Source organism: Anomaloglossus baeobatrachus, chromosome 7, assembly GCF_048569485.1.
Source record: "Anomaloglossus baeobatrachus isolate aAnoBae1 chromosome 7, aAnoBae1.hap1, whole genome shotgun sequence".
In the NCBI taxonomy this organism is placed as follows: domain Eukaryota; kingdom Metazoa; phylum Chordata; class Amphibia; order Anura; family Aromobatidae; genus Anomaloglossus; species Anomaloglossus baeobatrachus.
In genome coordinates, this window is record NC_134359.1 from 74266350 (window position 1) to 74280315 (window position 13966).

Genomic DNA, 13966 nt, shown 5'->3' on the forward strand with positions numbered 1-13966 from the left:
GACAGATGGGTAAACAGATAGATGGGAAAAGAGATAGATGGGAAAAGAGACAGATGGGAAAAGAGACAGATGGGAAAAGAGACAGACAGAGACAGACGGGGAAAGAGACAGACGGAGAAATAGACAGACGAAGAAAGACAGAGACAGACAGACAGACACAGACATAGACACACAGACACAGAGACACAGAGATAGAGACAGGTAGACTGATACAGAGACAGAAAGAGAGATAGAAACAGACAGACAGAGACATAGAAACAGACATACAAGGAAAGAAACAGACAAAGAGAGACAGACGGACAGAGACACACAGATAGAGACTGGGAGAGAGACAGTCACAGCTACTATATCTACTATGTCTACTATATCTACTACTAGCTACTATATCTGTCCTGCCCGCGTAAAGCTTGTACATCTGGCAAACCGTAACCTACACTGCAACTGTTATTGATGGCATGTGACTAGATGTGTTTTGATAAAAGACACATTGAATGTACAACTGGGTATATGTACATTACTATTAATAATTTGGATCACTCATCATTTTATAAACAAATTCACCTAGGAACGATAGCAGCCGAGCACAATGCTTATGGATTGAATGCTGTAAATAGAGTATATATTGATTTATAATATTCAGATTGTGACAGAGAAAAAAAAGATACTAAATATAAGCAGAAAAATAATATATAGAACAGGTTTTTGCTACCTCATCTGAGAGCAGCATGATGTAGGCAAAGAGATCCTGAATCCAACAATAGATCACTTAGATTCCTGGGTGCAGCAGCTCTAACACAATCAAAATTTTTTAGATTTAGCCATGTAGCAGAGCTGAGAGAGCTGTCCTGCCAACACCAGGCTCTCAGGGAATATACATTAACAGTAAGGTGTAAATCACAGGAGGGGTGTACTTGATTACCGTGCGCATAACTTTGTAGCCAGAGCAATGATAAATCCTGTGGCTTAAACAAACAGCAAATTAACAGCAGATCAGACTTTGACAAGACAGGCATCCCTGAATCCCATGTTTTAACCCTTGCAGCATGCTGGCTTCAGCTTACATAGCAAACACCTGCTGATAAATTCCCTTTAAAGCAAGTTGGTTACACACAAAAAGCTAAGTAAACCACTTTTATAGGTGTATTAAGGTCTCAAGCTGCATCTATACTGAAAGATAATCATGAATGAGTGTTGCTAGGAATACTCATTTTACGATTATCTTGCTATGTAATCAGGCTGCTGATCAGTTGCTGAACGCTCCTTTGTTGGGCGAAATAATCTTTTGCACAGTACAAAAGAACATAGTTTTCAGCAGTGAATCATCCTGTGTAACAGGACTCACACTGCTAAGAAGTATGGCAGCCTAGGTGTACTGAATGATTTATTACAGACCTACTATGGATCGCTCAGTGCGCATCCTTTGCTTTTGTCTGCCCCTATAAAAAAATTATACCTGTAGTATTGCTTTTAGTGGTTTAATGTCACGCTAGGTACTGGGAGGTACCAAGCAAATGGCAAATGGGTAGGGAAATCCTGCGTCTAGGGAAAGGGGAAATGGTGACCCCTGACCGAACCTACAGCTGGTCCCTGGGGACCCTCACCACCCTAGAGAGGTTCCACACCTATGCGCCGAGGCGGATACCTGACCCTAGGTATCACTAGTGCTGGGCCATAAATAGGGAATGGTTGGGATGAGCTCTTTCTCAACCCCACTAAACACTAGAGAAGGCACAATGAAGACACACAGGGGGAAAAACATGAACTACTTATCCGCAGATGACTCAGGTAGAAATTCAGCAAGGTTTCAGCAATGATACCACAGATGAGTACAAGCCACCTGCTTGCATCCAGAGCTTGAATGAACTGAATAATATCACTAGCACAAATCCAGGGAAGATCGGAGAATTTTAACACAAGAGGAATACTGATAATCAGCAGCTGGATGGAAGGAGAGCTCCACTCGGTCCTAAAGGGGAAAAGATGAAAACCCAGCAGGAAAGCTACCTAGTACAATGAATGCTGACAGCAGGAACAATAGAAAGTCAAGGAGCATATTGCGCAGGCAAACACTGTGACCTTTTATTGCCAGAAACCACATGATTGTCTGTCACCTGTGACATTTAGTTGCCATAAATTTATATATATTCATTTCATGTGCCAATAATGGGGTTTTGCTGCACCTTGGCGTGGTCTAAGATCTCAGTGCATCATCAATGCTCATCAATTTGTATAATTAGCACTTTGTTATATTTTCATGGTGTTGCCGACAACAGCTAGTAAAATCCTAGGTACACTCTGCACCACACCCACCAGACACACCAGTGGACGTCCTGAGTGGAATAGGGTCGCCCACTTGGGGGGTTGGTGAAGAGGAGGTCAGGAGTGTCAGGAGCAAAGAGAAGTAGCTTGGAAGTGAAGGAGAGAGGAGGTCAGGAGCCGGGCTCCTTGGAAGCAACTAGTTAGCAGACGGTGGTCTGGGCCCAGTTGGAGCTGGACCCCCGGTCGCAGGGGATTGTGACAAGGGGCACGGAACTTTCGAGGAGGACAGCCGGCGGCCTTGTACCATCACCGGGCTGGGACCAGGGCACGACAGGGTACGTGGACACTAGGTCAGGGAGTAGCTTCAGGCAATCTGATAATTTACCCGACGAGAATGGAGCCTTCAAGATCCGCTCTCCACCTGCTCCAGAATCGGGGTACTAGCGCAACGAGGGGGATAGGCCTTTCCACTAAATTGGTCCAGAATATCCCAAGCGTGAACCCTGAGAGCAAGCTCCCATAGTTAGCCACACTGGGGAGTGGGACCCGACTAATTCTATACTACCGGGACCAACAAGCAAGTGAACTTAGTGCCAGGAGGAAGGTCACAGATCACCAGGCATCACCATCGGGGATGGGACCTAAACTAGGTCCCCTCAGCGGCAGCGGTGTCCAGAACTTTGGCTTATCCAGTTGTCGGTGTCAGCTTTATGGACTGAGTGAGTACGCAAGTGATCCCTTCGCACCCAATGGCACTCCCCAAACACCATCATCGATCCCCGGGGCATTACCCGTACCCATGGAGGGTCCCAACATCCGGCTGCCCCACTCCATCGACCCTGGGTACTCTCAACGGCAGCGGTGGTACTCCACCTTACCATACACCACGGGTGGCGTCACGAACTCTAAACACAATCTCCTGTAAATACCCCCTTCATTTGAGTGGCCGCACGACCCCCGGGTTTGGACAGCCCTAGAGCCACCGTGGGTCCGGATCGAGCAGTCCGGCTGCTGACACGGGGGCGGCACACGTGTATGTGCGCGATCTGCGATCTACTGTGTGTGTGTGTGTGTGTGTGAGTGTGTGTGTGCGATCTGCGATCTGCTGTGTGTGAGTATGTCAGCCAGCAGCAGGGATGAACGGCGTGCAGCACCCACCGGAGATCACAGGAGGACCTGGGAGCCAGGCAGACATCCGGGTCTGGTAAGTATGAGCCTCCTGGGAAGTGGGGGGGCTCTGCTTTTTTGGGGGGTAAACTTACCCCCTAACTGTGTTTCTCCAAGAATAAGACCTCCTCCAAAAATAAGCTTTAGTGCTTTTTTTGGGGGGCAAAAAATATATATAAGACAGTGTCTTATTTTTGGTAAAACACAGTAATAGGTGGGTCGGGTTTGCTAGTTATTCCCGCCCCTGTCTGCCTGCATGTCCCTCCTCCCCTTGTCCTTCCTCCCTCTCTAATAACAGAGACAGGGGAGGAAGGACAGGCAGGCAGACAGAGGTGGGAATAACTTGCAAAACTCGACCCACCTATTAGTTATCCCATTGCACCTATCATTAAATAACAATGCATTTCACAAACTTTACTTGCCTGTATTTTTCGAAACTATACATCCGATCTCACAACTAAAGGTATGTATAGAATCAGCATGATAGCGCCAGTATAGCACTCGCTTTAGTTTATATAGGAAAATCCTGGTGGTTCGTCCTCTTTAAGCAATATATTCTATCCAATGAAACCAATGTTTTGCTTGGATTTACTGGGTCCTCTAGGGAGAGGCTAAATTGACCGATTTTCAACTAGAAAAATGGATGATTTCTCAACTTTATTGTTATCAATAAGCAATATGTATGGTATCTGTTTGTAAATATCAGCAACCAGACACTGTTTCCTATGTTAATAATGGCAATTTATTTGTAAAAATCAGATGCAATACAATTAATTGATCTCCTCTGAAATGCGGAAGCAAATAGGGCATGTTCAAATTTTTTCACACGCACATTTGGGCAATGTAAATAATAAAAAGGTTATCGGAACAACCAAAGTGAATAACGTTAGCCATAGATAGTAAAGTCTGTGTGATGTCAATTTTTTCCATAAACAGCGCTCAGACCACAAATGTGTGTGAACAGAACCAAAGAGAGAGCAACAGACACTTTTTGTAACTTCTCCTTTCTCAATCTAATTAATGAAGGTCCCAAATGAGAGACTCTCTCCTTTCTAATGCTTGAGAATTCCCAACTTTTCACAAACAAAACAAACAGATAATCCCTCTAATGGCCAACCAATGCATTTTTCACTTTTTCATGTACCAATAATGGCAGCAAACACAGAAGAAAAATGAATCTGAATGGGGACGTTTAGAGGACGATGTCTGTGTAGTCTGTTCTCACTGTACATTGTGATTATATATAAAGAATTTCGTGGTAGTACAGTATAAACAGTTACCTTAGTGGTGACCTTGGAAGAACTTATTTTCTAAGCCTCTGAGAATTGCACATCATCTATGCCAGAAAAGCCATTACAAGCCCACGAACTGTTTAGTTTAAAATAAAAGTAGAATTGGCTGTACTGCAACTTTAAATGCTTGCAACGTTGAAGGCATATTTGGATGAAATGTCCATAAAACATTTCATAGTCAGGTCAGTGGGGGTTAAATAGCAAGGAAAAGCCTCAACAATTAGCAAGATTAAGGTGGCCTGTTTTCTTATTTTTAATGACATGGTGGCCGCAACTGTCCGTGGGAGAATTTAGAGGTTTTTGTGTTTCCCATTATTTCTAATTGACATCTGTCCACTATGAGTAGAGAACTATAGTCCTTCAACCGTTCCAGCTTCGTCAGGATACCAACTTCCAAACTTCTTCTGACACTGATATGACCTTGTGACTGACAGATCATGAAATTTAATAAGTCATTTATGATCAACCTATTAAAGGAGTTGTCTTAACAACCCCTCTTTAGATTATGGCTTCTCTCAGAATCATAGAATCATAGAATGGTAGAGTTGGAAGGGACCTCAAGGGATATCGGGTCCAACCCCCTGCGAGTGCAGGGTTTCCTAAATCATCACAGCTATATGTTTATCCATTTTCGGCTTAAAGATTTCCATTGATGGAGAGCTCACCACCTCCCGTGGTCCATTCTCTGACTGCCCTCTCTGTCAGAAAGTTTTTCCTAATGTCTAATCTGAATCTCTTTCCTTTTAGTTTCATCCCATTGCTTCTTGTACTTCCTTGTGCTAATGAGAATAGGGCAGTTCCATCTGCACTGTGACTACCTTTCAGATATTTGTAGACTGCTATTAAGGGGCCTTTTGCACACTATGACTTCGCAAGCCGATGCTGCAATGCCGAGCGAGATAGTCCTTGCCCCCATCGCAGCTGCGATATCTTGCGATAGCTGCCGTAGCGAATATTATCGCTACGGCAGCTTCACATTCACTTACCTGCCCTGCAACGTCGCTCTAGCCGGCGACCCGCCTCCTTCCTAAGGGGGCGGGTCGTGTGGCGTCACAGCGACGTCACACGGCAGGTGGCCAATAGAAGCGGAGGGGCGGAGATGAGCGGGACGTAAAGATCCCGCCTACCTCTTTCCTTCCGCATTGCAGACGGGACGCAGGTAGGAGATGTTCCTCGCTCCTGTGACTTCATACACAGCGATGTGTGCTGCCGCAGGAACGAGGAACAACATCGTACCGTAGCTGCAGCCAAAATAATGAAAATGACCGACACTACACCTATCATACGATACCGACGCTTTTGTGCTCGGTAATCATAGTTAAAACGATTTACACACTACGATGTCGAGAGCGACACCGGAAGTGCGTCACTTTCGATTTGACCCCACCAACATCCTACCTGCGATGTCGTAGTGTGCAAAGGGCCCCTTAGTCTCCTCTCAGTCTTATTTTTTTCTTCATCATCGGCAAGTAGTTAATTTTGCTAAAGGAAAAAGCTGCTGGCTGCACTTTCTTCATGAATAGAAAATCTTATTTTGATTAGGGTATATCCCATATAGGGTGATCTCCACCTATATGATTTCCATATGCCTTAATAGAGTGGAGTTTCAAAGGACCAGGAAAAGAAAACTGAACTCCATTAAAGAGGTTGTTCAATACAGAAAGCCATCTCAATTACTAAATTCCCCAATGTAAAATAAAAAACACTATATATTCACCTTTGGTGCCGGTGCCCCTCCAGTGGTGTCAATATAGGATCTCCTGGGGCTCACATGACATTATGTCATGTGAGCCCTGCAGCCAATCAACAGCCTATTTCACTCTCACTTCCATCGGACATAACTGAAATCTGGAGGTAGTCAGAAATAAGAAGATGTCACTCCTTCCAGATGTCAATATCATCTGAACTGAGAGGGAATTGACTGCTGACTGACTGCAGAACTAATGGGACAAAAAAATGTCACGCAAGCACTGGGAGATTATATGGTGTTTTTCTTTAAGGTAATATAATAATGACTGACTGCAGAACTAATGGGACAAAAAAAGTCACGCAAGCCCTGGGAGATTATATGGTGTTTTTCTTTAAGGTAATATAATAATTTAGAAGTGGTTCTCCCAGTAACAAAAAAACCCTTTACATTACATAAAAAAAATATTGTGCTAACATTTTGTTTTGTTTTTTTTGTTACGTAAAGGGAATCTGGTTTGTGTTCCGCATATAAAAATATTTATACGGATATGTAGCTATTTCAAAGAAAAGTCTGCCAATACCGTTATACGGCCAGTCTGTTTCTTCATTGCTGAGATATCAGCAAATATGCAAAGGAAGCTAAAAAGCTATTTGTAGTGCTGAAGTCTCTGTCACTCCAGCTCTACTCCCTGCCCAGGGCCGCTTCCTCCTGCTTGACTGACAGTCTTTTGCTTAGGCTGGACTCAGGCGAGTGTATGGCATCCGATGCAACAGCATCGGATGCGATATGCTAATGACCCCCGGCTCAGGCTCTGCTGCGAGCGTGAGCCGAGTGTCATGCGACTCTGACCCGATCCTGCAATCAGGTCATAGCTGTGAAGCTGAGGCCGGGCGCTGCAGAGGAGAGGGAGGGGTTAATCCCCCCATCTCCTCCATTGTCAGCCTGTGCGTATATCGCACTGCACTGGGATAACATCTGAGTGCAGTCCGATTTATCTCTCGCACCCATTCACTTGAATGGGTGCGAGGGATATGGCTCTAGCAGAAAATCGCAGCATGCTGCCACTTTTCTCGCATCTAGAATCTGGATGCGAGAAAAGCTGACCAACTGCTCGCCCTCATTGACTAACATAGGTCCGAGTGCAATGCGAAATTTTCTCGCATTGCACTCGTCCGATTTTCATGCTTGTGTGAGCGTACCCTTAACGTCACACAACATAGAAGCTGTCAGTCAAGCAGGAGATAGCAGCAATGGATAGGGAATAGAGCTGGAGTGACAGAGGCCAAACCCAAAGATCTACGGTTGCGTCCATCTCTAGTCACTTTTTTTTTGTTTTGTCATATTTATTGTGCTCTTCTACACCAAATTCAGCCTCCACCCCCAAATTCTCATATTTAACTTTTTTGCGACTTTTTAACACAAGTCTCATTTTTTGTTAAAAAAAATGTTGCACAATTTCAGGTGTACATAAAAATCACTCCTGGAAATAACTGTGCTAATTTGTTGCAAACATCTGGAAACCCGAACACCCACCTATATGGGCAAACCTAAAATAAACACAGGCAAACTCATTATAAAAAAGACTTTAAAAAAAAAGCTAATTAAAATAATAAGTCACAAATTAAAAACAGACAAAATTCCAAAAGCTAGACAAAACAAGATCCAAATTCAATAATAAATGGGGCCCCATGTACTCTATGTAATAGTGGTGGCAGCAGGCAGCATAATTTTGTGATTCGACTGCGTCTGTGCAGGAGAATTGTAATGCGGGCGTCACACGGTACAATATATCTGGCGATATGTCATCGGGGTCACGTCGTTAGTGACGCACATCCGGCATCGTCAGAGATATCGTACCATGTGACACCTATGAATGAGCAGAAATACTCACCTTCTCGTTCACAGTTGACACGTCGTTCATTTTCATAATCTCGTTCCTCCTTCTGTGATCCGGTTGTTCGTCGCTCCCGTGGCAGCACACATCGCTCCATGTGACACCCCGGGAGTGCCAAACACAGCTTACCTGCGTCCCGGCAATGCGGAAGAAGGAGGTGGGCGGGATGTTTACGTCCCGCTCATCTCCGCCCCTCCGCTTCTATTGGCCGGCTGCCGTGTGACGTCGCTGTGAGGCCGAACGTCCCTCCCCCTTCAGGAAGAGGATGTTCGCCGCCCACAGCGACGTCGCCCGGGACGTAAGTACGTGTGACGTGATGGGGGGTTAACGACTTTGTGCGCCACGGGCAGCTAATTGCGATCGCACAATTTATCATCCCGTGTGACGCCCGCATTACTCTTTATCAGGAAAAATAGCATTGACCAAGAGAGAACATAATGGGGTATTCTGTATTTTTAAAGATGATTTGACAGCAGCAAATGTGAAAGAATAAAATAATAACTATTACTCACCTGGTAAATCTTCCATCCCTCCTCTGGTCCCAGATACATTTTGTTTGCCATAGAGATCACATGCCATACATCCATTCCACATGACCCCTGCAGCTGGCGAAACTGCCGTGTATGGCCTCAGCAGGCTTGTGCCATACATGCAGGCATTACTGCTGAGGCCAGTTCTTGGCTTCAGCGGTCAGGTAGATGTATGGACCATAAACGCTGCATAAAAGTAAATATAGACAGATGGAGACCACCGCGGCAAGGGCACTGGATTGGAAGGGAACTAACAGGTGCCTAAAAGTTGCTATTTGACAAATATTCAAAAATCTTGGATAACACGTAAGAAATTACGCCAAAGTCTTTGCAACCTTCCAAATAAAATTTAAGGTATCCATTCACTTTCAGGTTCTTTACGATCACAAGAAGGTTTTCTTTACTTTCTTAAGAACATCCAGTAACTGGAGCAGTCTCTAAAGTTATAGTCGCATGCCCAAATATCATTTATGTTAACTAGAAGTGAACTAAAGGTGAAAATATAAAAGCGCAATAGGGTGATGCCTGATAAAACAGGGGTGAGGGGGATGAATTGAATCCTCACCTGGGGTGTTTGTGTGAGACACAACCACTATGTAAGCATAACTGTTGCAGATCAATGGGTTGGGAAACACCAAACCGGAATATAATAAAGTAGAAAGTCATTCCTCTGCGATGCCAATGTAACCAAACGATGAGTCAGATAAAATTTAACAGGTTTATTTACCTACGCGTTTTGGGATGATCTGGGCTCTTCTTCAGGATAAAACCATGGTTTTATCATAAAGTAGAAAGTGGTTCCTCTGCGCTGTCGGTGTAACCGAATGATGAGCCAGATAAAATGTAACAGGTTTATTTACCTATGCATTTTGGGATGATCTTGTCTCTTCTTCAGGATAAAACCATGGTTTTATCATAAAGTGGAAACCGGTTCCTGTGCGCTGCTTGTGTAACCAAACGATAAGCCAGATAAAGTGTAACATGTTTATTTACCTACGCGTTTCGAGGCGATCTGACCTTTTTCAGGATAAAACCATGGTTTTACCATAAAGTAGAAAGTGGTTCCTCTGCGCTGCCAGTGTAACCGAATGATAAACCAGATAAAATGTAACAGGTTTATTTACCTATGCATTTTGGGATGATCTTGTCTCTTCTTCAGGATATAACCATGGTTTTATCATAAAGTGGAAACCGGTTCTTGTGCGCTGCTTGTGTGACCAAACGATGAGCCAGATAAAATGTAACAGGTTTATATATCTACGCCTTTCGAGGTGATCTGGCCTCCTTTTCAGGAAAAAAAATCATGGTTTTATCCTGAAGAAGAGGCCAGATTACCTCGAAACGAGTAGATAAACAAGCCTGTTAAATTTTATGTGACTCATCGCTTGGTTATATGAGTAGCACAGAGGAATCACTTTCTACTTTATTCATGGTAAGTCTGCACTTTACATTTTAGTTAAGTTTTGGATATCTAGACTTTGACAGCAAATCTAGACCGGGATATATTAGGTTTGAATACCACCCATTTATTAGAAACACTAATAAAGACACCATGTGCCATCAATCCATCTACAGTAAAATTGGTACAATGGTGATATACACTGTCGCTTAGGACAATTTGGACATTATTGCATATGAAAATGGCTGCAGCAGAGCCGTCCGAATATTGCAGAATTTATCAAATCATTATGCTGGTTATATTGCCAGATCTGGCACACCGATGTCCTAGAACAAACTGCATTATTAAGTTTTTGCGCAACATATAAATATATATATATACACATAAACCACTGAGAACAAGAAGAATAAATGTGCCATGTAAAATGTATCCACCCCCATTAAGTCTTCCGTAAAGACAAAAAAAGTCATTAAACTGCATTACGTTTTTGCGCAACATTTCAATATATATATATATATATATATATATATATATATATATACATAAACCACTGGAGCAAGGAGAATAAATGTGCCATATAAAGTATATAAAGTGCATGCTTCCCCAGTAAGTCTGCAGTTAAGGCAAAAAAAAAAAAATCATCAACCTGCATTATTACGTTTTTGTACAACATATACATATAAACATTCAACACTGAGAACAAGAAGAATAAATGTGCCATGTAAAGTGTATAAAGTGTATGCACCCCCAGCAAGTGTGCAGTAAAGACAAAAAACTCCATCATAATAGCTACAATAGATACACTGCAGAACTGAAGCTGAGCTATTCTCTGAAGTGAGCCGAGCATCTGAAAACTTTTAGTATAAGCCTGCATTCTGCATCCACTTCTGGAAATGTATTATTAAAAGACACAGCAGATGAGCAAAGAGCAAAGTATTAAGAAAACCCTGGGAGACCATCTTCATGTCACTTTCACTCATAGGAGCAGAAGTAAATCAAGATTTGAAGCAGATAAAACTTTATATTGCTATCAAGAAACTCAAATAACCCTTAGCTTTCATTGTATATAAGTTTGTTGTATAAACAACAAGGAAATATAGGACATTGTACCTATTGAATGTTGGGCTATATCTATTATACCTATTGGGTGTTGTGCTGTATCTGTTATACCTATTGGGTGTTGTGCTGTATCTATTATACCTATTGGGTGTTGTGCTGTATCTATTATACCTATTGGGTGTTGTGCTGTATCTATTATACCTATTGGGTGTTGTGCTGTATCTATTATACCTATTGGGTGTTGTGCTATATCCATTATACCTATTGGGTGTTGTGCTATATCTATTATACCTATTGGGTGTTGTGCTACATCTATTATACCTATTGGGTGTTGTGCTATATCTATTATACCTATTGGGTGTTGTGCTACATCTATTATACCTATTGGGTGCTGTGCTATATCTATTATACCTACTGGGTGTTGTGCTATATCTATTATATCTATTGGGTGTTGTGCTATATCTATTATATCTATTGGGGGTTGTGCTATATCTATTATACCTATTGGGTGTTGTGCTATATCTATTATACCTATTGGGTGTTGTGCTTTATCTATTATACCTACTGGGTGTTGTGCTATATCTATTATATCTATTGGGTGTTGTGCTGTATCTATTATACCTATTGGGTGTTGTGCTATATCCATTATACCTATTGGGTGTTGTGCTATATCTATTATACCTATTGGGTGTTGTGCTATATCTATTATACCTATTGGGTGTTGTGCTATATCTATTATACCTATTGGATGTTGTGCTATATCTATTATATCTATTGGGTGTTGTGCTATATCTATTATACCTATTGGGTGTTGTGCTATATCTATTATACCTATTGGGTGTTGTGCTATATCTATTATACCTATTGGATGTTGTGCTATATCTATTATACCTATTGGGTGTTGTGCTATATCTATTATACCTATTGGGTGTTGTGCTATATCTATTATACCTATTGGGTGTTGTGCTATATCTATTATACCTATTGGGTGTTGTGCTATATCTATTATACCTATTGGGTGTTGTGCTATATCTATTATACCTATTGGGTGTTGTGCTATATCTATTATACCTATTGGGTGTTGTGCTGTATCTATTATACCTATTGGATGTTGTGCTATATCCATTATACCTATTGGGTGTTGTGCTATATCTATTAAAACTATTGGGTGTTGTGCTATATCTATTATACCTATTGGGTGTTGTGCTATATCTATTATACCTATTGGGTGTTGTGCTATATCTATTATACCTACTGGGTGTTGTGCTATATCTATTATATCTATTGGGTGTTGTGCTATATCTATTATACCTACTGGGTGTTGTGCTATATCTATTATATCTATTGGGTGTTGTGCTATATCTATTATATCTATTGGGTGTTGTGCTATATCTATTATACCTATTGGGTGTTGTGCTATATCTATTATACCTATTGGGTGTTGTGCTACATCTATTATACCTATTGGGTGTTGTGCTATATCTATTATATCTATTGGGTGTTGTGCTATATCTATTATACCTATTGGGTGTTGTGCTATATCTATTATACCTATTGGGTGTTGTGCTATATCTATTATACCTATTGGGTGTTGTGCTATATCCATTTATATCTATCGAATGTTGTACTATATCCATTTATACCTATTGGGTGTTGAGCTATATCCATGTATAAACAACAACAAAGTTTCAATAAAGCAGCAATTAGTAACAACAATATAAACACTATAAAAGCATAAAAGCTAAAGTAACTTACCTAAATATTGGCTTTTGAAGATGCTTTTTCTTAACTGTTATGGCGTCACCCATTTAAATCAGAGGAAAAGTATAATATTGTTATCCAGAGAATAAAAAAAGTGAGACGATAAAAAGTAAAGAAAAAAAAAAGTGATATTGACCTTGAGCTATTGTTCTTCAATCACTTTACAAAGTTAGTTGCGTGTTCTGTGATTTCTCTCTTAAACTGCTGTGCAAAAACAATCCATTGATGCCACGACAGTGTGCACACAACTGGAGAGAGCAGACCGTAATAAAGCACATGTTTAAAGTTGACTGAGAAAGGAGAAGGGCCACAGTCACAGACTACTCAAGTCTGCAAGGAAAAGTGAAACTCAGCCAAGAGAGTTTCAAGGTTTGAAAAAAAAAAAAAGTGCTCAGCAAGTTCTCATACAGCGATGAGAATAAGTGCTGCTCATATCCGTCATAGCTCCGAAAACATATGGGCAATCCGGAGCGTCCCGGCCCCAGCTGAGAGTCAAACTGAATATTCTTCAGAATAAAAGTTTTGGGGCCGTCCTTGAGTTTTTCCATGTAAACGTCTTTAGAAAAGTTTGTTCAGTTTAGAACTGCACACAGATTAATGAAGACGGATAGTCTGTGTGGCTGGCCGCCTTTCAAGAGATCATAATTACTTTACAATCTGGCTTTTATTCACTCCTGGATGATGTTGAGATATAACAACATACAAATTAAAGAGTTATTCTGTGTTATGGCACTTTTTTTTTCTGCCTCTTAGGGAATTCCAGAATGTGCCATTTAGAAAACATATAACCCGTCATTGTGATGTTATATAATGGCAGCATATGTGCGTGTAAGACGCGAATGCGCTAATGGAATAAACTGAAATAATGTTTGTCTTGTAATATATAAAGAAATGGTTTTGGAAATAAAAGCATTT

The 13966-nt window shown here is 41.6% G+C and overlaps 1 protein-coding gene across 2 annotated transcripts in view; it reads right to left on the bottom strand.

Moving 5' to 3' along the window:
* The window catches only part of PDE1A (phosphodiesterase 1A), a 432756-nt gene that overhangs the window by 280456 nt on the left and 138334 nt on the right, over positions 1-13966 (bottom strand). The window contains exon 1 of one of the 2 annotated variants that reach the window (XM_075318895.1): positions 13046-13437. The exons of the other annotated variant lie outside the window; for it this stretch is intronic. Coding sequence (XP_075175010.1) covers positions 13046-13098 — 53 coding nt within the window. The 5' untranslated portion in view covers positions 13099-13437. Of the gene's footprint in view, positions 1-13045; positions 13438-13966 lie in introns of those variants that run through there. 2 annotated transcript variants of the gene reach the window in all.